Source organism: Lissotriton vulgaris, chromosome 10 (assembly GCF_964263255.1).
Source record: "Lissotriton vulgaris chromosome 10, aLisVul1.2, whole genome shotgun sequence".
NCBI lineage: Eukaryota > Metazoa > Chordata > Amphibia > Caudata > Salamandridae > Lissotriton > Lissotriton vulgaris.
Window position 1 is genome coordinate 133,483,277 of NC_141698.1, and position 27,855 is coordinate 133,511,131.

At 42.7% G+C, this 27,855-nt stretch overlaps 1 protein-coding gene across 1 annotated transcript in view; it reads right to left on the reverse strand.

Moving 5' to 3' along the window:
* Positions 1–27,855, reverse strand: part of TOP3A (DNA topoisomerase III alpha) — a 200,142-nt gene that overhangs the window by 162,600 nt on the left and 9,687 nt on the right. Inside the window, exons 3-4 of the mRNA XM_086940709.1 lie at positions 26,925–26,998; positions 9,952–10,027 (exon numbers count right to left, since the gene is read on the reverse strand). Of these exons, the coding sequence (XP_086796835.1) occupies positions 9,952–10,027; positions 26,925–26,998 (150 nt within the window). The remainder of the gene's footprint in view (positions 1–9,951; positions 10,028–26,924; positions 26,999–27,855) is intronic.

Genomic DNA, 27,855 nt, shown 5'->3' on the forward strand with positions numbered 1-27,855 from the left:
CCTTTTCTGATCCCGGAACACGTTTTTAAAACGGTGGAATCGGAGAAACGCTCTTTACTATGGAGTGGAGGGTGCCCGAGAATAGCTCTTAAAAAACTGCAACGGGGGCCATATGAGGGAGGACTGGCTGTTCCTGACATCCGTCTGTACTACTGGGCGACGCAACTGATCAATGTTAATGGGTGGGTGTTTGCCCCACAGGAGGGAACCCGCCTTTAGGGTGGACCGTATGGCTCTGGGAGGCGAGACCTACCTAGCAGCTCTTTACACAAAGGGCAGGTGCAGCCGGACCTTGCCACCCGAAACGGCAGTGGTGGTAGAGGTGTGGAAACGAGCGACGAAATTGCTGGGCTGGGAGGCGAAGCTCACAGAACACACACCATTATGGGCAGGCAATTATCTCAGGGAAGTTGCGAAATTGCGAGATTTACGCCAATGGAGTTTGATTGGCATAGATGTGCTGGGGGATGTGTGGAAGAGGGGGAAGATTGTGGACTTTGCGACCTTACAGTCCGAGTTCCACATGGGCAACGGAGAGTTCCTGCACTATCAACAGCTCAGACATGCCCTACATACCAAAGTGAACCAGGGGGATCAGCTGCCTGAATATGCCCCACTTGAGGATAGGCTACTGTTAGACCCTATGATGGATAAAGCCATTTCCCTTACTTACAAAAAGCTTGTTAACAATCTTCCGGACCCGCTGGGACCCCTGAGAGAAAAATTGGAGTCAGATCTCGGGCTGGTAGAGGAGGATGACTGGAACGAGGCCTTACAGTGTCCCAGGGAAGTGGCGATTCGTGCCAGATAGAGACTGATCCAACTGCGTATCCTCCATAGGTCCTACACCCCTCGGACGGTGCAGTATAGGATAGGTTATGCGACTTCGCAATTCTGTCTACGAGGATGTGGGGAGGAGGGCACTTTTTTCCACATTTTATGGGAATCCCCAAAATTCGAACATACTGGATTACACTGGTGGGCATCATGGAGGAGGTAGTGGAGGCGGAGATACCACTGGAGGCCAGATGGCATGTTCTAGGGGTGACAAGTGATATTACCTGGCCAAAATGGGACAAGACATGGTTAGCCCTAACAAGTATGGTGGCCAAGAGAAATATAGCTCGGGTGTGGGGGAGTGACCTTTTGCCAACTGTGGAAGAATATATATATATATATATATATATATATATATATATATATATATATATATATATATATATATATATTATATCTCTATATCTATCTATCTCTATATCTATCTATCTATCTATCTCTATATCTATCTATCTATCTATCTCTATATCTATCTATCTCTATATCTCTATATCTCTATATCTATCTATCTCAATCTATCTCTAAAACTATCTATCTATCTATATATATATCTATATATATATATATATATATATATATATATATTACCTACTGGCGGTCGCCAGTAGGTATATATAGTTAGGATTTTTTCTCTATGGGATTTTTGAAAATTCTATGTCTAATAACTTTGGCGTTTGTGGACGGAATTGGCTGAAATTTTCTGGAAAATGGAACATTTTGTTTCTGAGCAGCCCCTGACAATTTGGGGGGGTTTCATCAAGGGGGGGCCGAGAAAAAAGGGGGGTCCCAAAACACGTTTTTCCCATGTTAATTTCCATAGGACGGTTGGCCTCACTTTTAGCTCGAACGGCTGAATGGATTTGCACGAAACTTGGCAAAATTGTAGGGACTGTTAGCCCGATGTGCCTTTGCTAGGTCTAAATATATGTGCTCCAGTGCATTTTGAGTAATTTAGGTTCAAAAAAAGATATATATCTGGGCGGAGCCTAACCACACATCTGATCTGATTGGCTGTCAGCACTTCATCCAAGAAGTGTTGGCAGCCATCTTGGGACCAATATACATGATAGCACCTCATTAAAAAGCATTGTAGTTAATAGAGGGTTTTAGGACTTTAGTTACATTATAAATCATTTGTTGATGGTACCATACTCGTTTTAGGAATTGTGGTGGGTTCTAAGGTGATTTTACCATGTGAAAAAACCTTCTGCTGTGATATCATGAATATTGTTTGAAAGAAAACTAATATCTCATGATTTTCCCACAGTGGTTTGGAAGGGGATCTATAAGCTAAACTGAAAGCATATTTTCTGTAAATTCACATTATCTTTCTCAGTCATGTGAAAATGAAGTCTGACATTCTCAGTAAAACATGTACATCCAACAAGGACAGAGACTGTCAGTTGATTCCTTTTTGTTCTACTGCATCCTCCTAGAGTGTTCTAAAGAACAACTAGAGCGCTAACAGTCCTACTTATTACAAAGGTATGGCACACCTGAAGCCATCTTGATTGAAATAAAGTGGTAACTCTTAAAACATTTAATTTAAAAAGAAACAACATGAGGGGGTATATTTTGCCATAGAAAGTATGATTAGTGCTGCAGAATGAAAAATTAGGGCACATTTTGAGTGACTTCTCAAATCCTTTTCTATTTCATTAAAACATTCTGACATGCAGTCTCCCAAAATGGCCACCAGAGACAAAAGAGCCCAAATGTAGCCCAAATATCACCCAGATGTAGCCCAAGTATAGCCCAATGACAGAATGTCCCAGAGTGTTCTAAAGAACAACTAGAGCGCTAACAGTCCTACTTATTACAAAGGTATGGCACACCTGAAGCCATCTTGATTGGAATAAAGTGGTAACTCTTAAAACATTTAATTTAAAAAGGAACAAAATGAGGGGGTATATTATGCAATAGAAGGTATTATTAGTGCTGCAGAAAGAAAAATTAGGGCACATTTTGAGTGACTTTTCAAATCCTCTTCTATTTCATTAAAAAATTCTGACATGCAGTCTCCCAAAATGGCCACCAGAGACAAAAGAGCCCAAATGTAGCCCAAATATCACCCAGATGTAGCCCAAGTATAGCCCAATGACAGAATGTCCCAGAGTGTTCTAAAGAACAACTAGAGCGCTAACAGTCCTACTTATTACAAAGGTATGGCACACCTGAAGCCATCTTGATTGGAATAAAGTGGTAACTCTTAAAACATTTAATTTAAAAAGGAACAAAATGAGGGGGTATATTTTGCCATATGAATTATGATTAGTGCTGCAGAAAGAAAAATTAGGGCACATTTTGAGTGACTTCTCAAACCCTCTTCAATTTCATTAAAAAATTCTGACATACAGTCTCCCAAGATGGCCACCAGAGACAAAAGAGCCTAAATGTACCCTAAATATCACCCAGATGTACCCCAAGTATAGCCCAATGACAGAATGTCCCAGAGTGTTCTAAAGAACAACTAGAGCGCTAACAGTCTTACTTATGTCAAAAGTATGGCACACCAGAAGCCATCTTGATTGGAATGAAGTGGTAAGTCTGAAAACACTCAATTTAAAAAGGAACAACATGAGGGGGTTAATTTTGCCATAGAAAGTATGATTAGTGCTTCAGAAAGAAAAATTAGGGATCATTTTGAGTGACTTCTCAAATCCTCTTCTATTTCATTAAAAAAATTGTGACATGCAGACTGAAACATGCACTTTGAATACCAGCAGCAGACGTCCCTGGTGAGCAGTAGCTTTACTACAGTGATCTAATGTGCAACTAGAGTGCTAACATTCAGAATTTATGGCAAATGTGTGACACATCTGAATGCCTTCTTGGTGGAACCAAAGTAAACAAGCATTGAAAATGCAATAGATCTCGCCCTCGTTTAAGTTAAAGCCATTCTGTTTGTAATGAGGTGGCTTTTTAGCTTTGCTTTTATTAGTGTTTTTTCAACTTTCATGTAAATAACATGCATCTGTATGCATATAAGTATATGTATGCATGCATTTATGTTTGTATTTATATAGATATACAGATGATATATGTTTATATATGTATGTATATATATATATATATTCACTGAAAAAACCATAGGTTATAGACCATATATAGTTAGGAATTAGCATTTACAAAACCTTGAAAATTCACTGAAAAAACCAGAGGTTATAGACCATATATAGTTAGGAATTCGCATTTACAAAACCTTATTTTACTCACACAAAACCATTGAAATTCCATATATAGTTAGTTGCACTAACTATATATCGCGCACCCGCAATCCACTGCTGATGATGTCACATATTACATCATTCATGACATGGTCAGTGACATCACTGATGACATCACTGATGACATCTCAAATGACATCACTGATGACAACATCCAGTGACTGTATGTTTCTGTAAAGTTAAAATATGTCTTACATATTGAAGAATGAGTGGATGTATAAGTGTCTGGATGAAGGATTTAGTAGGTGCATGACTGACTGTATGAGTGAGTGATTAAATGTGTCTCACTGAGTGCATGGGTTAGTGACTAAACTGTCTTAATTTGTGCATCATTATGTCTGTTGTTCTGTAAACTGTTGCATGTGTTGATAAGTAGCTATATGAGTAACTATATGGGTTATTGATTGGTTGCCCAAGTATTTGTATGGGAGACTGAGTGTGTGTGTGGGTGGCTGGGAGGTGTATGACTCTGTGCATAGATGTGTGAGCAGTTGATTCACTAGATGTATGGTTTCAAAAGTGCATGTGGAAACAGCTGTATGGGCGGTTGACTGTGTGCATGAGTGTATTGGTGAGTGAATGGATATCTCAGTGCTACATGTCAAAGTAAGTACATATGTAAAACACAGTACATGTGAGAGTTGACATATATAAATAACTGTGCATAAGAGCCAGTGAATGTGTGAGTGGCTGTATGGATCATTGTGAACTTGTTTCAGTGCTTGTATAAGAGAGTAAATATGTGTTAGTATATGTTTGAATAAGTAAAGTTTGTATAACTGTATAGTTGAGGAAATGGAGGTGTGATTGATTCTTTGCATGACTGACTAGGTGTGTGAGTAACTCCATGGATGAGTGACAGTCTGTGAGTGTCTGTTTACACTGATTGTATCTAAGGTTATATTAGAGTCTGAAGAGGTTCATCGTATTATCACATGAATGATATCATCAGTGATGTGATCAGTAATGTCAAATGAGATGTCATCAGTGATGTCATTTGAGATGTCATCAGTGATGTCATTTGAGATGTCATCAGTGATGTCATCAGTGATGTCACTGACCATGTCATGAATGATGTAATATGTGACATCATCAGCAGTGGATTGCGGGTGCGCGATATATAGTTAGTGCAACTAACTATATATGGAATTTCAATGGTTTTGTGTGAGTAAAATAAGGTTTTGTAAATGCGAATTCCTAACTATATATGGTCTATAACCTCTGGTTTTTTCAGTGAATATATATATATATATATATATATATATATATATATATATATATATATATATATATATATATATCCAACACAATGCAGAGACCCTTTTGGAAGCAGCCACACACGAACTCGGTAACGAACTCTTTTATTTCAGAAACTTGCCAGCAGGGTTTCAAGGTGACGCTCTTCAAAATAATCAGCATGCCAAATGCATTTCGAGAGCAGAGGCTCTCTTCGTCAGTGGCAAAATGTAATCACCTGCTGGAGCTCTCCCCCTTTGTATTCAGTCCCCGCCCTCTGGGCGTTAGCAGTCAGTGGCGTTTCTGGGATCTGTAGTCCTTGTATCAGGTAGGGAGTTCCCAGCGAAATGGATGCAAATTTAAAAACCAAGTGGATATGAAGGCACATCTCTGTTGTCTGCCAGCCTTGCTTTTTAGTTCATGAAAGAGTGTTCAAGGGGCTCCCCCTGCACTGCCCCCAGAGACATTCGCGTCCACATTACCCTCAATGGTTTAGAGGGCTGGCTCTGTGTCAACAGCAGGCTGCATTCCACGACCGGGCGGCCGTCTATATATCCAACACAATGCAGATATATATATATATATATATATATATATATATATATATATATATATATATATATATATATATATATATCGGATAGCTTCAGCCAACCTCTCCAGCACGAGTCAAGCAAGGTTGCTGCCAGCCGGCGGCTCGTGACTACACGGCTAGGTTTGGATATTATTTCAGCCTATGACTTTACAGACTTGTGCTGTGGCGGTTTAGATGTTTTACGGGGACCCAGGGATGCCCGAGGACTTTACTTGCACCAGCCACAGAGCGCCTCGCTCTGCAGTGCGCCATTTCCACATGGATTGTATTATTTCATTCCCCTCGCAACACCAACCCAGAGATGATGTATTCTGGGAGCTGTATGCCTGATTGCACTGCAGCAGGTGAGCGATCACAAGGCAGGGGAGGTGCTTCCTCTCTGACGTGGGAGGTCTGCAGATGGATTTAAAACGTGAGGCGTGGGGCTGTTTGTTGGTGCAGCAGCGGCATCTGAGGAAGACTGTCAAGTCGAAATGCATTATGCCTTACCTGCGTGTCTAATTAAAGGCTGGTTTCCTGAGCTCCTCGTGTGGCCTCTTCCTACAGTTTTGCTGGAGGGTTTGTGGACATATATATATATATATATAAAATATATATATATATAATATATATACATAAATATAATATATATATAAATATATATATATATACATATATATATACACATATATACATATATACATATATATATATATATAAATATAATATAATATATACATATATATATATCCCGCCCCAGCGTTGCCTGGGGGCAATGAGGCTTCAGGGCCAACCGCCCGCCCAGGCCCCCGCCCGCCCCGACTTTGTCCGTGCATGCCCATGCACGGACACGGACCAGGCCCCCCCTCCCGCCCCGACTCACTCCCGCCCCAACTCACTCCCGCCCCAACTCACTCCCGCCCCAACTCACTCGCACTCCGACATTTTCCTTTACTGCTGCCTCTTCCAGCTAGTAGCACTGCGAAGGTCCTTCTTGCCTCCCCCTGCATCACACAGTCTCGCACTGAACTTTCCCTTTCCTTCCCTGTGCCTCCGCTCCTCACTGCACAGCCGCTCGTCACTGCACTGCCGCTCCTCCTTCTTCGCCATCACGCACGTCGCGTTGCGGTCATCACGCACGTCGCGGCCAGCGCTAGGTCCCGGCCGGCACTACTTTCAGGGGACTACTTTGTTTTCAAACTTAATTTTTTTTAATTTACTTTTTTATTTTATTTATATAGCCTATGTCCATCTACACACCCTGACATTTTCATAGATGTATCGGGTGTGTAGATTGGCGCTGTGGTTCCCGAGTTTACCTGGCCAAAAGGTGCCAGTTCTCTCTTTATAATAGTAGTATAGATATATACATATACATACACACACCCCAACTCCGTGCTGAGGGGCCACCAACCCAGACAGGGCGGCCTCGGCGAAGCAAGAACGGAGTGTCCTGCATCTGACATCACAGCAAACAAAAAATGTCAAGGCCTTGCGTTGTAGTCCAATCCTACATTACCCAACCGGCATCAGGGAGAGAAATCACGCCAGTTCCGGAATGCAGTGCACACATTGATGTAAAGTACTGTTTTTTGCAAGTGCCTGCTTACTGTATACTGATCACAATAAGCGTCCTCCCCAGTGCCTTTGATTCTGCATGCCACTGATCGCAAATGTCCGGAAAAAGAGCTCTGGCCTCCAGTGTCATTAAGAGGTGGTGAGATACCCCTCTCAACTCCCTTGCTCGCCTCTGAATACCAGGGAAATCCTTAGTTTTCTCTTGATGCAGGCGGGTCATGCCCCAGAATTATATCATCAAACCATCTCCGTGCTGAGGGGCCACCAACCATGACAGGGCGGCCTCGCGAAGCAAGAACGGAGTGTCCTGCATCTGACATCAAAGCAAACAAAAAATGCCAAGGCCCGACATCGGAGGAAACAAGCTCTTTTATTTGGCGCAGGGCGGCAGTTTAAATCAATTACCAGACGCGCTTCAGCCGTGTAGCCTTAATCATTGGTGATTTGAGTTGTATTGCCATGTGGTCGAAAAGAGAAGACTACTGCCTTGCGTTGTAGTCCAATCCTACATTACCCAACATGCATCAGGGAGGGAAATCACGCCAGTTCAGGAATGCAGTGCACACATTGATGTGAAGTACGTTTTTTGCAAGTGCCTGCTTACTGCATACTGATCACAATAAAAGTCCTCCTCAGTGCCTTTGATTCTGCATGCCACTGATGGCAAATGTCCAGAAAAAGAGCTTGGGCCTCCAGTGTCATTAAGAGGTGGTGAGATACCCCTCTCAACTCCCTTCTTCACCTCTGAATATCAGGGAAATCCTTTGTTTTCTCTTGAGGCAGGCAGGCCATGCCCCTGAATTGTATCATCCAACCATCTCCATGCTAAGGGGCCACCGACCCCGACAGAGCGGCCTCGGCGAAGCAAGAACAGAGTGTCCTACATCTGACATCACAACAAGCTCTTTTATTTGGCGCAGGGCGGCAGTTTAAATCAATTACCAGACGCATATATATATATATATATATATATATATATATATATATATATATATATATATACACACACATATATATACACACATATATACACATACACATATCTCCAACCAAACTGTTATCCAATTGTACCCTCTCTGACCTCAAATGAGAGGGTTAAGTCATGTATGGCTTTCTACCCATTATAATACATTTTCTTACTTTCCATATATTCTGTTTATAGCATGCAGAATATACACAAAGATGTAAATTATTTTTATTAGGGGATCGATATGTATAAGATTAATGTATTTTACCCGGTATTCCTTAAAGCTATCAAAACGGCGTAAAGGGACCTACAAGTTATAATATTAACTTATAATGAGGGGAATACAGTGTAGTTTTGAAATTTTGGTTGCTACTCTGTTGAAGATTTTTAATGATTGAATCACTTAGGTCGTTTTCCCGAGTCTTTTGGAAGTTTCGGATGAGGACCCTCAGCCACACTGTCACATAGCTTGGTTTTCCGCTTATTTGGTTGAGTGGGATGAATCCTCATAGGGTCTTGGCACACCTGAGTGTCCCGTTCGCCAGGTGTTCATAATCCTCCATCAGGAGGGAGACTGTCTGGTGTGCAACAGTCTTGAGTGGGAAGAGTGTTCACTCCTGTGTAGTTTGTTCTTATTTTCACAGGGGAGGGATAGGGTTAAAAAGGTGTGCGGTTAAATACAGCCTGTTGCAATAATAGGGTGAGCGAATCCACTCACCTTACACAGCACATATACAGCCCCTCAACATTTGAGACAGCTGGATCCTTTGGTCCTGAAGAAAGTTATCCGACCCTTTTGGGCGACACAGGCTGAAACATGTCGACCGACCACTCACCAGGTCCGGTGCTTTGGACCTATAAATATCCACTCAAACACCATCCACTTTTCTAACCTTATCCCTTCCCTGTGAAAATAAATACAAACTACACAGGAGAGAAGAAACTTTTAAAATAATTTTTTATTATTCCAACAATCTTCCCACTCACGACTGTCGCACACCAGACAGTCTCCCTCCTGGTGGAGGATGATGAACACTTGGAGAACGGAACACTCAGGTGCCTGGAAATAACCTAACTGATTCCTTTTTTTTTGATTATGTAAGTACTGGCTACGGAAGCTGAATGAATCTCTGCTTCTCTCTCCTTGTTTTTTGGAAGAATTTTAATGCTCAATTCAGTCTTTGCCAGTACTACTGGACTACAACCAATGAAAGATGAAAACTGAAATAACCACCAAGCACCTGTTTTTTTTTGTTCTCTTAGGTAATTGTTTAACTTAAGATCTCACAATGATGTGGGTCCTAGATCGTATGTTTTGGCTATCAATTTTAAGGCACAAAAGAACCACTCTCTCTCATGTGGAAAACCGTATAACTTCAGAAAAATGTATTATAGAGCAAGAGGAAACTTGATAACTAACACTTCTAAAAAACAAACTCCTCTACATTTTCAGATATTTTGTTTTCAAAGCGTGCCCTGTGATAAACATAAGACAATGAAACCTTACATCTTGAGCTTATCTTGTTCCATACCTTAATATCCACAAAGTTGTCTGGACAGTATTTCTCCACTTCAGCTTCGAACAGAAACACTGGGTTACAGCTGCGCCTGGTAAAGGAAATATTGAACACTGAACTATAAAGAGTAGCAAACACAGGTTTTTTCCAGAAAACATGGGTGATTGACGCATATTTTATTTTCATGTGAAGAGATTACATGTTATGGCAAGTAAAATGAAACAGGTAAGCAATCAATTGTAACGTTGTAGGAAAACACATTACTTGTAGTAACTTGCATGAGCCCTGTTCCAATCCTATGAAGAATTTCATCTCAAAGAGTACAACGTTTCTCCTGAAAAGTTAATAATTTTTAGCTTTGGCGATTCTGCCACTGCTCAAAATAATGCCGTTCCCCAAAGGTAGTGTCAGCTTAAATGTGACTATCATTGCCAAAAACATCTCTTTGTCATCACTCAAACAATTTAATAATCACAGATAATTGTCATGCTTCGAAGACAGGGGTCATTTTATTTCTACAGCTTTGTGAACTATTGTATTATGTACACCATTTCATAATTTACTCGGAAGACATTAGCCTATTTTGCAGTCTTGCTCCGGTTGCCTGTCAGAGACTTCAATGTACAGAATACTCTATATATAGAGTAACGCAGGACACTGCTCCGGTGTTAATTAGCTCGTCAAAGTCAGACTTGGAGAGAGAGATCGGTTTAGTAATCACAGATAAACAATGGCGGTTCTGCTGCTCGCAGCCTGAAAATTTATCGCCGAACTAAGGATTGAGGCGGATTCATTTCAACTATGTTCATAGAACATATCGTACACCCAAACAACTCTTGAGGATGGGTCTTCAAAGTAAGGCTAAATGCTGGAGATGTGGGGGGCTTGACGCTACCTTTTTCCACCTGACCTGGGAGTGCAGACAGATTGAGAAGTATTGGGCAGAGGTCATCCGGCATATAAGGCACATTGTAGAATTGGACTTGAGACTAGACCCTCTTATGGCATTGTTGGGCTAGGTTATGGGGGTTTCTAGTGGCTCCCGCAAACTGGTTGCCCTGCTCTTGTTGCTAGCAAAAAGACAGATCGCGATACATTGGAAGAGAGTGTCCCCACCTACTAGTGCAGGTTGGATAAAATCATCAGTTTACTGCAAGGATCAATTGACAACATACTGGGAACTTATGCCACTGAGGTCAAGACCTAAAGATATATGGGAACCATTAGTGGGATGGTTGGGCCGAGTGGGAACGGATTTGTGTGCCGAGTGATTGTTTATGTTGAATGGGAGGCTTTTTGTTTTATTAAAGGTGGAGAGGTGTCGACTGTAGAGTGATATAGGGGCAGGAGTGTGTCTCTTGGGGTTTTATGTTTGGAAGGATGACAGGTATGGTGAAAGTTTCTTTAAGTGGTTGCTTTCAGTGTATTATCTCAATGGGTGGAATGCAAGATGAGTTGTATGTAATGCTAGTCGTAGGGGGGTTGTTATGGTGCTTTGGTATGTTAATTCCGAAAACTCTTACATTTGCTAGATACCTGTATCACACATTTTTGAAATTCTAGGATGCCTTTTAGACATGGATCGCCGCCGGGCACTCTGTGATGTCGGCTCTATGGCTGTGTGCAATATAATCTACGGTGTCATAATGTCAAGATAGCTGCCTGCCTCAGGGTTGTTGGCCTCTAGCAGTGTCACCTGTGTGATTATCAATAAAGGTTTTGGAAACTTAAAAAAAAATGTACAGAATACTCCACAGCCAATCCTTGCTCAAGACTAGAGGGTTTTCCTGTCAATCTCAGCAGCCTTGATCTTAATTGTTGCTTTCATCACTTTCTGTGAGTAACTCACTCACAAGAACCTTTTGATTTGCCATAAGTAAATTCATCATTGATCAGGCTCCAAAGACAGAATTTCATAACAGAAACAGAGCCATGTATAATTCACACCAGTCTGACAGACATTGAAAAACACTATAAACAAAATATTGCCAATGCCAACTGGTCAAATAACTAACCCAGGTATTCTTACACAAAATTAGTATTGAACTGTTAGCAAAGCCCATTACCTCAAACCGGGACTGCATACGAGATTAGAGGTAATGTATCATCAAAAATGTCCCCTACAGTCCACATGGAAATGAGAATGTCACTTAACGAAAGCTATGGTTAGCCACTGCTACCCCATTATTGCTGCCTGCAACCTTTTAAACCACTGCCTACTAAACTTTTAAAAAGTTGTCTTTGGCTTTTGCCTGTTTTGGGGCAGGCGTCACTAGGGAGGTGCGGGGGGTGCGGCCCGCACCGGGTGACACCACCCCAAGGGGTGACACCGTGAGCCTCTCGAAAACTTCTGTATTGGAACTCCTTAACTTCTGCAGTGCCATCCAATCCATCTCCAAGCGGGTAAGCAGCATGCTGCGAGAGCTGTCAGCTGCAACGAACGCCCAACGGAGACGGGAGCAGCTGTCATGGTGAGTGCAGCATGGCAGGGACAGCGGTGGTAATAGCTTGTTTAAAACTTGATAAACACACAGTACCTCTCCTCGTACTGAGGAACATTGTCAGCTGGAGCAGGGGTCCAGCAAGGAACTTATCGCTTAGAAATATGGCGCCTGAAGGCAGAGGAGCAGACGATAGGAGAGAGCACCACAAACCTGTCAAATACAGAGACGCACGACTGTTGAAAGAACATTGCGCTCTTTATTTTATAGAGCAGCTTCGGGATTGGTTGGGCTGGGCTGCGGAGGCGATGGGAGAGGCAGTATGAAGGGAGTGGAAGGACTGTGAGAAGAAAGAGGAAAAGTGACAACGAGAAGGAAAGGGGAAGAATAGATTGGGAGGAAGGGAAGTAAAACAGAATGGAATACCTAGTAAGAGGAAGGGTAGAAAAGGCAATAAAGTCAAGCTAAAGAGTGGAAACATAACATGTATAAAGTGCGCATTCACCCAAGGATATCTTGGTGCCGAATGACAGATGTTTCTTTTTACCCAACTCATTTTATTGACCTCTGAAGGATGAAAGGCTGAGTGGACCTGCCAGGATTTGAACCTGAGACCATGAGGTCTAACACAGGCCTCTATTGTGGACAGGTTAGTCCTCTGAGGCATCAAATCTAGAAAGAAGAGAGAATGTCATTGAAGACGAGGATAAAGAGAAAAGGGAGACAATGAAATAACAATGGAAGAAGAGAGAGGAGTGGGAGAAGGAGAAGGAAGAATGTGAGGAGGGATAAAAGAAAGGAGGAGCTGAGAGAAGAGAGAGGAGGGAGAATGTGAGATGGGGAAAAAGAAAGTGGTTCGGGTCAGGGAAATAGAAACGGAGTGGGGGAGGCGAGTGAGGATGAGGAGGGGAAGAAAAGGGACGAGAGAAGTGTGTAAGAAAAGACTGGGGAAGCCAAACAGCAGAGACCAGGGTGATGATCAGTCGGGTCGTTAAACAATAGTTCGATCCTCAAATAACGACAACCTGCTGAAGGCCCAGCATGCAGTAGTAGGATTGATTTACTCCTGCTTTACCTACTTACGACGCTCTTTCCAAACCCAGCAGCAGTGGTCGCACTAGTGATGGCAATGGTGACGGGATGGTGCTTTCGGTGTTGTGTGCAGTACTTGTGAAGCTACTGGAATGAGTGCTTCCCACTCCAAGAGTTTAAGTGCATGTGAATACTGTGATTGCAGCAAGTGAGACCAACATGAGCCAGCGCCAAACCCAGGGACACCCAAGATCCAGCCTGCACTGCCAGCCTCACCGTGAACCAGTGCCAGGTACACCTGATTCCCAGCCTTTGCTGCCAGTATCACCATGAGCAAGTGCCCACCCCGGGACACTCGAGCCCAGCCTTCGCTGCCAGTCTCACCATGAGCTGGGGCCAACCCAGAGACACCTGAGCCCCAGCCTTCACTGCCAGTCTCACCATGAGCCAGTGCCCACCCAGGGACACCCGAGCCCCAGCCTTCGCTGCCAGTCTCACCATGAGCAAGTGCCCACCCAGGGACACCTGAGCCCCAGCCTTCGCTGCCAGTCTCACCATGAGCCATTGTCCAGCCAGGGACACCCGAGCCCCAGCCTTCGCTGCCAGTCTCACCATGAGCAAGTGCCCACCCCAGGACACTCGAGCCCAGCCTTCGCTGCCAGTCTCACCATGAGCCAGGGCCCACGCAGGGGCACCTGAGCCCCAGCCTTTGCTGCTAGTCTCACCATGAACCAGTGCCCACCCAGGGACACACGAGCCCCAGCCTTCGCTGCCATGAGCCAGTGCCCACCCCGGGACACCCGAGCCCCAGCCTTCGCTGCCAGTCTCACCACGAGCAGGCGCCCACCCAGGGACACCCGAGCCCCAGCCTTTGCTGCCAGTCTCACCATGAGCCAGTGCCCACCCAGGGACACCCGAGCCCCAGCCTTCGCTGCCAGTCTCACCATGAGCAAGTGCCCACCCAGGGACACCTGAGCCCCAGCCTTCGCTGCCAGTCTCACCATGAGCCAGTGTCCAGCCAGGGACACCCGAGCCCCAGCCTTCGCTGCCAGTCTCACCATGAGCAAGTGCCCACCCCAGGACACTCGAGCCCAGCCTTCGCTGCCAGTCTCACCATGAGCCAGGGCCCACGCAGGGGCACCTGAGCCCCAGCCTTTGCTGCTAGTCTCACCATGAACCAGTGCCCACCCAGGGACACACGAGCCCCAGCCTTCGCTGCCATGAGCCAGTGCCCACCCCGGGACACCCGAGCCCCAGCCTTCGCTGCCAGTCTCACCACGAGCAGGCGCCCACCCAGGGACACCCGAGCCCCAGCCTTCGCTGCCAGTCTCACCATGAGCCAGTGCCCACCCAGGGACACCCGAGCCCTAGCCTTTGCTGCCAGAATCACCATGTCGATCACCTGGGCAGGTCAGTGGAAAGCAGAAACTGAGAAGCGGATCCTCTCACAAAGAATAAAGATCAGCGCACGTCCGTTTGGCTCATGAACAGTTCTTAGATATAAACAGAGAGTTTGGAAACCCAGCTCCAGGGTCAACACAATAAACATATTTTCTCTTTCGAGCCAGGTGAGAGAAAAGGCTTTAATTTTCTTTATGATAATGTGCCGTCACCAACTTTTGTAACTGGGGAACTGTGGTCGAGTCTTCCTGACACCGGCTGAACATCCTGTGATGTGACTCTCGGCAAATCAATTAATCTCTTTATGCTTAAAAAGGACTCGGACCTTGTAAAATTTATCTGGTGTTCTTGCAGAGTGCTCTGGTCAATTACATTTGTCTGAGTTTGCAACATATATACAAAAAATAGTAGTGCATACATGCTGACTTTTTTTCACTTTGGAAACTGTTTTTTACGCCCTGCCACTTTTAAATCTCATCAGCCACCACTGAGGCACGCGCTGCCGTCCAACCAATTACAAAGCTAATGGAAGTGAGCATTCAAAATCCGCGCCTCACCAGCACAGTGCGGCAGCCCAGAGCTCAAACCTGTAACTGAAATTCATTAATAAAAGAAATTACGCAATATCATGGGGGGCAATATAGCAATGGTGGTTTGCCGGATACGTTTACCTTCCATGAAAGGTGTTAAGTCTCAGGACTTTTTATCTTCTTTGTGCCATGCCATGCTTTATGCTAGAGCGTTATTTGGCACTGGTGGACTTGGAGGAGGTCCATCATGGGGTAAGTTGTGAGGGGGTGACACCATGAGTTACCGCACTGGGTGACACCAACCCTAGTGACGCCACTGGTCCGTTTGCACCTGTTAGCAGCGACATTGTAAAGATACTTATTAATTTTACACTTGGAGTATTTTGTATTATTTCACTTCCTATGATATCATCAGCTTCAAAAGTCTCTTGTTGGCACTTTCTTTGATGTAATCAAGGGTTAAAGTGCATGTGAAATGGTTGTAGAACAGTTTTTCAGTAAGGATCTGGTCACATCAAGCACAGGATTAGATCATTAAAGATGGATGATGAAATAGCTCGGACGGGTTTACTGCTGGGACTGGTTGTATCAGTGAGATAAACAAAAAGTGATAAATAGAATGCCTGATTTAATCTTGGGCTACTGGTAATTAGATTGGTCATATTTCACAATGCGTTTTCCTTTTGTTTTACTCACTATGCCAATGCTGCAGCTATGCCTTGATCACACGTTTATGCTGTGTATTAAGGCTTGGCTTATTGATTCACTGAACAGTAAAATCGAGCTGAGTTTTAAGACTGACAAATGATTATACAAATAAAAATCAACCGAAGTGTGGTTCCCTGGCAAGTGGTTGTAACACAGATTCAGTGAACTTAACACTACGTACAAAAGGAAAAGGCTGATTTTTGAACAAGGGGAGAAGAGGTTCCTACGTGGCTTGCCAGAAAACCAGCATCATATAAATTTGAGAACAAAGGGATTAACTTGGTTGAAATGTTATATGACTCAAGGTCATTATTAACCCAATAGGAAAGGTTCGCTCAATGTTTGGTCATGAATAGCAGGATGGTAATGTAGCCTATTCAACATTTTTGTGCCAGTAAGACTAGAGCTCAGCTAAAATGCTAAATGTACTTGTTTTATCTCAAGGCAAATGAGAGGGAAAACCAGAGGGTTTATTACCTTTTAAATAAAATAGCCATAACTTAGGTTGTATTGAATAATTCTTTAAATACTGGTAAGAACGTTTTAAGTAGTTACTAGAGACTTCAGGGGCTATCCAAAAGACTTTGCTGAACTTTAACATTAGAAGGAGAGAGGACTTTATATTAAAAATAAATTAGACATATAATTTTCTTCAATGCACCTTGTTTTTACTGTGATATAAAGTTTAATATATAAAAAAGGAACCATTTGGTGGACACTGTAAAGTGATGTCTGTTTAATGGAAAGGTGATAAAATGTTAACCATTGCTAACTGCATTTTACAACAGTTCCTGTGATCATAATTAATGAGATGTTATTCAGTTTTCTTTTTTGTTTATATCCTTTTCGTATTTTTCGAAACAGCTCTAAAGAAGCGATCATTTGAAAACACGTATTGGCTGTTGTCAATTACTCTGTATGAAGAATCATGGATGTCATGTATTATTTTGTATGAATAATCATGTCAAGTTGGAGATTTATACGTGACAAATAACATTTCTCGAATCGGACATTTGTATCTATGCCACCTGTCACTGAACATCATGAGAGACTGAAAGCTGCTTCATAGAGAACAGGCTGACCCTGCAATGAAAGAAGTTCCTTCCTACAAAGGTGGTTCGAATTCTTCAGATACTTCTTCACTAGTGATGGTGTGTGCGTAGTTACAGAGAATGTATTGGATATTCATAAAGTTCACAGAACATTAAGGCAGTAGGCAGTTTGATAGAAATGGCCATATCCTTCAGGATATACATAACATAACTGCCCACCTTGACCGAACTGCTAAAAACTGACCAGAAGCAAAGTCAAGTGTATCCTGGTCAGACTAACAAGAATATTCATTCCAAACCACAAATGGCACCCCGCTCCCAGGTACCGTCATGGAATACTTCAGTCCCCTCAAAGCTGCAGTACTGGTGGTCAAAGCCAGGCCCTGGTGGCCTGTGTCTGTACAACATAAAGAGTACTCAGCAGATAGAATGGGGACCAACCACCTTTGAAAAAGGCTCTTATAAATAATGAAATTCACTACTCACAACTGGAGGAGACCCTCTCCAATAAATAGGGCTGCCAACATATTCACCTGTGCCTCTCTGGCCACTATTTCATAGTAGCCACAGGCGTTAAACCCGTTTCAGAGAGCAGCACCTCATTCATCTACAAATGGAAATGTGGGCCCTGCAACTCCAAGAACAAGACCTCTACATGCAATACCCGCCTGCAGTCAACAACCAGGCAGACTCTCTCATCACCAAAGCATCCACACAAAGGAAGAACAATGTCAGGAAGAACGGACTGGAGAGCCTGTGCAGTTGTTCGCACAAAACACTTCTGCCACTTGGCAATCTCAATGAAAGAACGACGACATGCCACCGGTTATGACCAGCAGCTACGAGAACAGGACATACCACCAGAAGTGACTAGAGCCTGCAAGCTGCAATCTTCACTAAGAGGCAAACCAAGTGGAAAACATTCTTGGGCTTCAAAGAGCGACAACAGTGGGAACAGAGTCCACACTTCAAGTTATGTAGAGAGCAAGACAAACTGTGTGTATCTAAGACTGAGGTAAATCAAATTAACTTCCCTCCATCATTGAATAACAGAACACTACACTTGGAACTCAATGGGGTTCTCCAGTTGTGTGCTCTTTCAGAGGACTTGAGAAGCAGGTCCAAGTTCTGTCAAGCATCTGCCAACACTAAACCTCAAGTGCTAATCATCAGGAAGCCTGATTGTCAACACCCTGGAACAAAGTCAAGCACCGATTTCTGCACCTCATCTGCCTGATTGGTAGCTTCGGATCCTTGTATATTCCTGCACAAAGTATCTACAGTTTAATTTGGGACCTTAACGTCATCTGAAAACATCCTCATCAAAAGTGAAAGAATGCAAGCAAGACAGGGCATACCCAAATGGGACTCATTTCAAATCGATCTACGAAATGTAAATATTAGATCGTGGCACAGCACTCCTTACTTACCCTAGCAGTGCAAGAAATCTACTATTCCACTGGCTATGGCGAATCAAATTTCATCAGAGCAAGCTATTTTAGGGCCTACTGGGTCGTTCTGGCAAGCTGACATATAACAGGTGTTCTGTTCACTCACAAACAATGAGCAATAAAGATGCCTTTAAATCTTGTTTTTACCTTGTCACAATTGCTCTGCCTTCAGAGACAGAGGTGAAAAGACAGTTTGTCTTTTTACATTTAATTTTATAACTCGGACTGTGAAGTTAGAGGATTTTGCAAAATGAACTGTGTGACAACCGTGCTGCTTAAAGAGTGTGAAATGAAAGGCTGCAAGATTTCACACTTTTTTTCTAACAACATTGAAATAGCTAATAAGTGAGCTGTACAAACATTTCAAAATATATTTCAGTGGTTATGAAGGCACACTTTTGTAATTCTGAATGGTGAAAAAAAGATTTTTAGGGAATGAAAACAAATCAGAACACTTTACTTGGTGTTGTGCAAATTATATTTATTTTTGCTGAAACCCAATTTCCAAACATAGTTTATGCACTGTATAGTTTTATCAGTAAAACTGCATGTTAGTGAGAAAGTTTGTAACCATTTTAATGGAACATGTGATGTCTATAAATGATAGCGCAGTACCACATCATGCTTTACTAATATATTTATTAAAAGTGAGTTTTTAACCATCAACTGAAAAATATTCCTGCTCCTGCACTAATGACAATGCTATTGATAAAATAAGAGGCAAGTCATGGGTCTTGTGTACCTTATATTTGAGTTTGATTCTTATTATACATGGAGCAAACGTTTAGTTTATTAAATAATAAGAGTATTTTTGTACAGCATACATGCTGAACTCGAATATTTTAATTTGCTCTCATGAGATAATAAAGAAAACGTTGACTCCATAAAATAAAATATTTGCCTAGGATCATACAATTTGAGACCTATTTACAGGTCAAGTACATTACAGTTAGGTCCAGTAGATTATTCAGGTTACTAAACCTGCAGGTCTAGTAACATTTGTAGGATTTTTGAAGGCCTGCCTAGACAATGGAGAGATAGTGATATTTAGCAAGACATACAAGACATTCATGAGAACGAGTAGCAGCAGGTAGACATATAATGGACTACCTACGACTTGCTCCAGGGTCACTATATCACACCCCAAAGCAGCGAGTGTGCGCCTACTTAGACGTTGTTAGGTTGCCCCCTATGTAGGCTGACCAGGCGTCCTGGATTTGCAAGGACAGTCCCCGTTTTTCACCAGCTGTCGGGCAGATTTCGAGAAATTTAGCTCACGTCCCGGTTTTTGGAGAGGGTCGCTAAAAAAGGAGGGGAGGTGTTTTTTATGTTTTACAAAATGGGGATAGTTTGCAGTTGTTCCAAAATAGTAATTTAATTCACAGGGAAGCTACTGGGTTTAAAAATAGCATTTTATGTATCTATGTTCTTACCGCCTGTTTTGTAATTCTCTGCTGAGGAGCGCTGTCATTCTGTGCGCTCGCTTGACGTAAAATTATAGCCCTTCTATTTTTGTGAATTGTCCCGCTTTTTTGCTTTAAAATTCTGATCACCCTACCCCTATGTGACACAATCCCATGTAGAACTCAACCACGACAAGAAAAAGGTGGAAGGAGGCAACAAAACAATGACAAGGCTAGTTGGAAAAGGAGGAACTTGGTGAAATTGTTTTAGTCAAGGATAGACACCCAGGGACTGCAAGACCTGGACCCTGGTATTGAACAATAGCTAAACCTCGATTGGAGACAAAAAGATAACCAGAAGAGTATCCATGCAGTCGCCCACAGGACATTTCATCAACATGTGAGTAAACAGCCATGCCTGTGCTGGTGCCAAAATGCATGGAAAATGATGATGTTATGGATGATATAGACAGCACTAACAACTTAAACAGTATATAAGAATTCCTAGCCACCAGCAGAGGGGACCTCCTACCTATTGGCGAGGACAGTAGTGAATGTGGAACTCATGGATGATACAACCTACATCGCTATCCATACCCCTCACAAAGACTGGGGGACTACGAACTGGGGTCGTTTTAGTGAGGACTTGTGAGCAGCATGTGAACATGAGTCGCCCCCTCGTTTTGTTTTCTCATAAAAATATTTTGAGAGGGAAGCACCATTGATTCAGCTGTAATGAAAATGCAAATTAAGATACTTTGTGCTGGCTGATGTAAAGTACAACTCTGCAGCCGGGTGTGGGGGGGGCAGGGTAGAAGGGGGTATGATGGAATCTGCAGAGCATGGCAGGCAGGCTCCAGAAACAGCTTGTTAGCAAGTGTGTTTTTCCTCGGATATCCTGCCACCAGGGGCTTGGTGCGAAGGCTCAGAAAGGGAATTGGTCTAGAATAAGACATGTCTCAACACTCCTAACATGGCGTTGGCAATTCACAATATGTACAAGCACATAGCTGGGGAAAAGCTAAATCTTCTCAACTCATTCTGAGGAGAAATCCGAAATGAAGCACAACAAAGGACTTTTTTGATGTTTAAATGATAATAGTAGTAACGGAAGAGTGATTTCAGTCAAGAGCTGAAGTACTACACAATAGAAACAAAAGCTACCCTGCCAGGGTATATTTCAAGGTCCCAGGGGGATCCTTACGTATAAGTGAGTGGTGACAAAAAATATGTATCAGAGCCAATCATACATCAAACAAAGTTAATTAACCTGAGCTGAAGTACTGACATTTAGGGGGTCATTAGGATCGCGGACGGACTTGAGTCCGTCCGCGACCCCAGAGCATGAGGGAACGTCCGCATGGGCTGCGGCGTTCCCTCTGTGCAGATTAGGATGTGACCGCCAGGGTGGCGGTCACATCCTCTATTTTTAACATTGCTGCGGGTGGAGCTTCAAGCTGCACCCGCAGCAATGTTAAAAATGCATGCACAGCATTTGCGTGCACAAAGCGGCAGGCACCGCTCGGTGCCTGCTGCATTGTGCACGCAAATGCAGGGGGGTACCATAGGTACCCCCATGTGCACCCCCCACCCCCCACTACACCTAGGGGGCCCGCAATGGGCCCCTGCAGTGCAGTTACACATGCTTTTCCACGGCGGAAAAGCCGCCGCGGAAAAGCATGTTCCCAAGCACATCCTAATCTGGCTGACGGTGTCTAAGAGACACCTTCACCATTTTAGTGCTTTTCCGCCGCGGTTGTAAGCCAGCCGCGGCGGAAAAGCTGCGGACCTAAACCATGACCCACCAGCCATCCTAATGTGGCGGTGGGTCCTGGTGGGTCCGCAGAGGATTTTCCGCATCCTCCGGGCCGGCGGTGGCTTCCGCCGGCCCGGAGGATGCGGAAAATCCTCCATCCTAATGACCCCCTTAATGTCGGATTAACAGACACTAATAGCGAAACGACTCGAGCGTTAGAGCAGATTGAAGCTCACTTTAGGAATTTAATCACATTTGATATCAATCTGTCCCTGGTCCCAATTTACGGCTTGTACTTCTGCTTTTTAGACTGAGAGTTCAACAAAACCGAAACACTGAGGCTGAAGCAAACCTTTTAGCAATATGTTATTGTTTTTTCAGGGACCTGACACTCTTCTGAAAGCTACACTGCTATATCCTGCTTTTAAAATATTACTTATAAAATATTTTACCTCTTTATTTATTGAAATTAATAGTCATTCAATTTCTGCTGCATAGAATTGTGTTATTGAGCTAAGTATAGTAATGATAGCAACAGCTGAAGCATTATTCCTGAATGCTTGAAGAAGGATTTGGCACAATTTCTTTTAACATTTATTTATATACGTGGTCGTTTTATGGTAGTATTTGTTACTGATGAGTGGAGAAGTGTGGCTCACTGGTTAGAGGAGGCAGACCTGGAAGCACTCGACAATTCTCGCTCCGGTGCCTACTCGATTCACGGGTTCACACTCTGTGACTCTGGGCAATAGCTTGCTTAATCTCCACAACGGCCCCTCGCGGCGGGATGCCTGGCTTTCACCTTGCGGATACCCTGCCGGGGTTATCTCACAGGGGAATACCAGGACGGGTTCCCTAAGCAAGCGCTTAGAGACCGGTTGGTGATTTGCGCTATATATAAATTCCTGTACATTTAAGATATTGGTGTTTTTACTGTTTCATGCCACATGAAATAAAATGTATGATACTTGTTTTTATAGAATGATCTCTAAATACATTTTAAATAAATAAAATATGTAATACACATTGTATTAAATCAACTCCTAAATTCTGTAAATCAATGAGACTGCAAGATGTAATTACCCTTCCTCTTAAAATAAAAATCGTAGTATTAATCACACAATTTCAAGTTTATTACGGGACTATGCCCAGAAACCATCACACAAATAATCATCACAATAAATATAATACACAAGTAAAACAATAACGGCTACAGTGTTTATCTACAATGTTCATAAACGCTGAATAAAAATGTGTAAAAAACTGTAAAAATGTATAAAAGTGTCGAACATAAAACAACTTTTCAATAAAGTTCCATGTTAAATCCTGAACGCATATAGTAGATATATTTACACAGTATGAATAAAATAAATAACACTCTGCAAATATATACTACCACAATGGAATAAAAAATCAAAGGTTTAAAAGGATTACAAGGAAATACCTTTAAATTTCCTTATCAGCCACACAGAGTATAAATGGCTACTAATATAGAGGTATTGGTCCGGAAAATTTGATACTCAAACTTAAAGTGTCTTATGCCTATAGCAATACAAAGCGGTCTTATCCAGAACCTTATAGGTTTAGCATATGCTCGACAACAAAAAACAGTAGATGTTCCACATCTTCAGCTTTATGTGTACAAAGTGCACAGTCCAATGATTCGGCCTGGTTTGCCTTCCATTTTTTTGTGTATTTGTTTACTTGCAGTGTACCCAACATACATTTTACATATAGAGTTTGTGCATGGGGGGTGGTATATATGTAGCCATACACAGTTCGAGGGCAGGCGCTGGTTTAAAAGTTAAAACTTGATCAGCCAGGCCGACATTCTTAGTGGCATGATGACACATAGTTATTTTGTTCCAAAATGCCTCTTTGATCATTGATCTAGTGTTGTTATTTATCAGTGTGGGGTCATCCCACAACATACTCAACCCTAGCTCACTATGTGTTAATTTAATATGTCTAAACCAGAGGATAATATTGGATTTCCCGCTGTTCTTTACTTCTTCCATTGCTTGTTTGTGGGATGACAGTTCCAGACTCTGACACAATCTTACCCAAAAGAAGAATGGTTTGGATGTCGCTAGGTCACCTCTTTAGCCCCGTATAGATATAGGGGAGTATAATTGGTGAGCTCTTAGGCAAATTAAATATTGTTCTCATAAAAGTGCTCCTGTACGGTTAGCCCGGCAGTAAATCCTGGTTCCTTGATTTCTGTTTGTGTATCAAGAGAGAGAGAGAGGACCAGAAAGCTAGTCCATATCCCCGGGTTATATAGAGTTAATCAAAAAGAGACTAGCTTAAGTAAAAAGGTTGACAAAATTTAATTTTAAATTTAAGTTTAAATGACTCAATTACGTTTCGTCAGGGGGTAGTGGCACCTGGTGAGTGTGCTCATGAAGCCCTCACCCACCAACCTAGTTGGTGGCATGCTTCATCATCGGGCCCACCCAGTGACACCTAGCGTGTCCCGGGTGTGCTTCGACGCCCGATTACAGCGGAGCAGGTATGTCGCTGAGTGTGCGGTGAAGAGTGCTATGAATGTGAGTTTAAAACGGCTTGGCGGAGGTCCCAGTACTCGAAGGTGAATTAGACTTTAATACCTGGGCCACCGTCAGCGGTTAAAAATAAGGCTGTTGGATGTTAAGAGGCGAGTTACGACCTCCCACATCCTTAGATGAGTCAACATGTTTCAGCCAGTGCCTTATGAATATGCTGGCTTTCTTCAGGACGGATTAAAAAATAAGTGTGTGTAATTAAACTAGTGGGTGTGTGATTCAGACTATGTGTCTACACGCCCTAAAGTGTTTTTCTATGTGTGAGAACCGGTTCTGCGAAGGAGGCACTACAGGTCCAAAGCAGGCTCTGCCCAGAAAAGCTGGTCAAACCCTTGCCACTTCACAACCTTGAAGCAAGAACTACTTAAAACTAGCGTGTTTTGAGAAGGGAATCCCCCTCTCACACATAGAAAAACACTTTAGGGCGTGTAGACACATAGTCTGAATCACACACCCACTAGTTTAATTACACACACTTATTTTTTAATCCGTCCTGAAGAAAGCCAGCATATTCATAAGGCACTGGCTGAAACATGCTGACTCATCTAAGGATGTGGGAGGTCGTAACTCGCCTCTAACATCCAACAGCCTTATTTTTAACCGCTGACGGTGGCCCAGGTATTAAAGTCTAATTCACCTTCGGGTACTGGGACCACAGCCAAGCCGTTTTAAACTCATATTCAAAACACTCTTCACCGCACACTCAGCGACATACCTGCTCCGCTGTAATCAGGCGTCGAAGCACACCCGGGACACGCTAGGTGTCACTGGGTGGGCCCGATGATGAAGCATGCCACCAACTAGGTTGGTGGGTGAGGGCTTCATGAGCACACTCACCAGGTGCCACTACCCCCTGACGAAACATACTTGAGTCATTTAAACTTAAATTTAAAATTAAATTTTGTCAACCCTTTTACTTAAGCGAGTCTCTTTTTGATTAACTCCTTGATTTCTGTCCCATAAATGGCTGCAGCTTGTGCTTTTGCCCTATAAACCTTAACTGCTGGAGTAACAGATCTAGGGGTGACGGCTTTATTCTTTTTACTAACCTCAAATGCGCTGTAAACTGAAGTCATTTCGCTTTTTTAGGATTTGGGACTTCTAGATGCTTGAACTGTCCAACCTAACATCTACATAATCAAAGTTTTCTGCGGTTTGCAACACTTCCCCCTTCATGAAAAAAAATCTCCTTAAAACGTTGTGTGTGGGCTAAGAATCATTATCTTCGTCTTGGAGGTATTTACCTCGAGGTCCAGAAGATCACAAAAAACAACAAATGTATTTAATACATTTTGTAACCTTATTGGAGGGCAGGATAGCAGTAAAGTGTTGTCCGCAAATAGCAATGCAGTGATGGATACACCCCCTCCCCCAGTTTTGAAGAGTCATGTGTACTTCGATCCAGATGGTTCATTACATTGTTCATATATAACGAAAACAACATTGGGGCAAGCACACACCCTTGTCTGACTTCTCGTTATATTGGTATTCGCTCAGTGAGCTCGCCACCTGACTACCCAACTCACTTGTGAAAAGTTATCTCTGTGTAGACCTTTCAGAATGTCAAGCAATTAGATGTTGATCCCCATTTGAGTTAGAATGAACCAGAGTAACTCTCTCGGGACCAAATCGAATGCAGCCCTTAGGTCCACAAAAGCCTTATACAATGGTCATAAGAAAGCTTTATATACTTTCAGACTATTACATTTAGTCTGAAAATCTGGTCTACTGTGCTTACTGTTACTTAATGTTGGTTACTCTCACACACCACACACACACAACACACCAAGCGAGCTCAGTATGTACACTAGGCAGAAATAGGTTATTAATACAAAAGAGGACTCATTCACACCCATCACTCTGTAAGAAAGTTAGTTCCCTGCACATATTTGTTTACAAACGTGACATTTGCAGTTTTAACACTAGCCTACACTATTTCGTTTTTAAATGTATTTTTATGAACAGTCTTGTTTAGTAAATTTCCAGTCCTATGAAGAGGGAAAAGCAATGAAAACACAATTTACATGTCCCATGAAAGACTACACACAGCAAAATCAAAAGTTGTGCATGGTGTACTATGCGCCATGAGCAAGTTGTCTTGCTGCTAAACCAGCGGGTCACATTTCTGGCAGGTGATGGTGAGGCTTCAGTCTTTGCCCATGTGATACTTCAACATTGCAAGAATGCAAAGCGCCTTTGGTCAAGGTGGCTTTTTTTGCGGGGGATCCACTTTCACTATCAATTCACTTTACAGAAACCACTGAAAAGATGTAAAGCGGCCATACCTTTTGGGGGCTGCCTGCCTCAGTGATGTGCAAAATTACTAAAAAGTGAATTTCCCTTCTCCAAAGACCCTTATCTCCAACTTCACAAACACAACGAGCAGGAGAAAGAGTTCCCAAATTAAATGGGTGCCAAACTTTTCAAACATCTCTTATTCTACAAATCTATTGAAATTCCCCATTGGTTCCTGTGGGGTGGTTCACGGGCTCATCAGCTAAACGTTGTGAATAAAAGCATATTCTCCAGTGCACTATCTCTGATTTTGTATAGTTAATATAACGTCACTTCGTTTTCTTCCACCACAGTGAACACACCAATATGAAAAGCAGAAATACTCCACAGACGACAGAAACAGGTTAATACTAACCAATTTTTAAGTGATCCAGTAAACTCCAGAGCCAGCAAATGTCCAGAAACAGAGGTCATGGCCACAGAAACATTCTGCAAGAAATAGAAATGACAATCATTCTCCAAATCAATAACATGTCTTCCAACAATGTAGCTTAGTCTGTGAAGATCACACTTCCATGCATGTGAAAGAAGCACTAGCAAAGTCAATAGATCTTGCTCTGGCAATGCTTTGTGGCCGCCACAATTAACTTTACCAATGCCGGATTCAGTTATAATGTTCCGGAATTCGTAAAGCAAACAGGAGTGACCAGCCAAGATAAAAGTAAAGAAAACATTGTTCTCTATACTATAAAGATGGCTGCTACGTCGCATCAGTCAACAGGACGACAATAACGAGGACATCTGGAAAGCTTAGAAAATAATTGTTAAAAAAAGATAACTGATTATTTACAAGCATGTTTGGGCCAACAAAAAGTTACCTAGAATGAGAGGGTAGGAATCAAGCTCTAGCTTGCGCCAAAAATGCTCACACCACATATTACACTCTAAGGAAACAGAAACTTCATTCCTTGTGTTCCTGCTAGTGAAGCATACTTTACGTAATAAGCTTATTACTTCAACTTGCGTTTTACTCTGTGCTGAGGAATTGTTTTATACTTTCGCGTACATTATTACTATGCACATTCACTTTAGAAAAATGTCAGTCCTTGATTAAATCGTTATGTGTAGTGCAAATCTCAAAAGATACGCTGTCGTTTCTTTCGAGTTCGATAACTGTTCTTATGGTTTGAGCTCTATCAGGTCACATTCAAGGGCACCAAAGTACTTGGAATGTTGTCTGCCTTATGGAAAGGCCTCTAGTCGGTCACTTAAGACGCAAACAGGCACATTCTGCTAGTAATGATGGCAGTGCCTGGAAATCACAAAGAGAAAGCTAACCAGGCTCA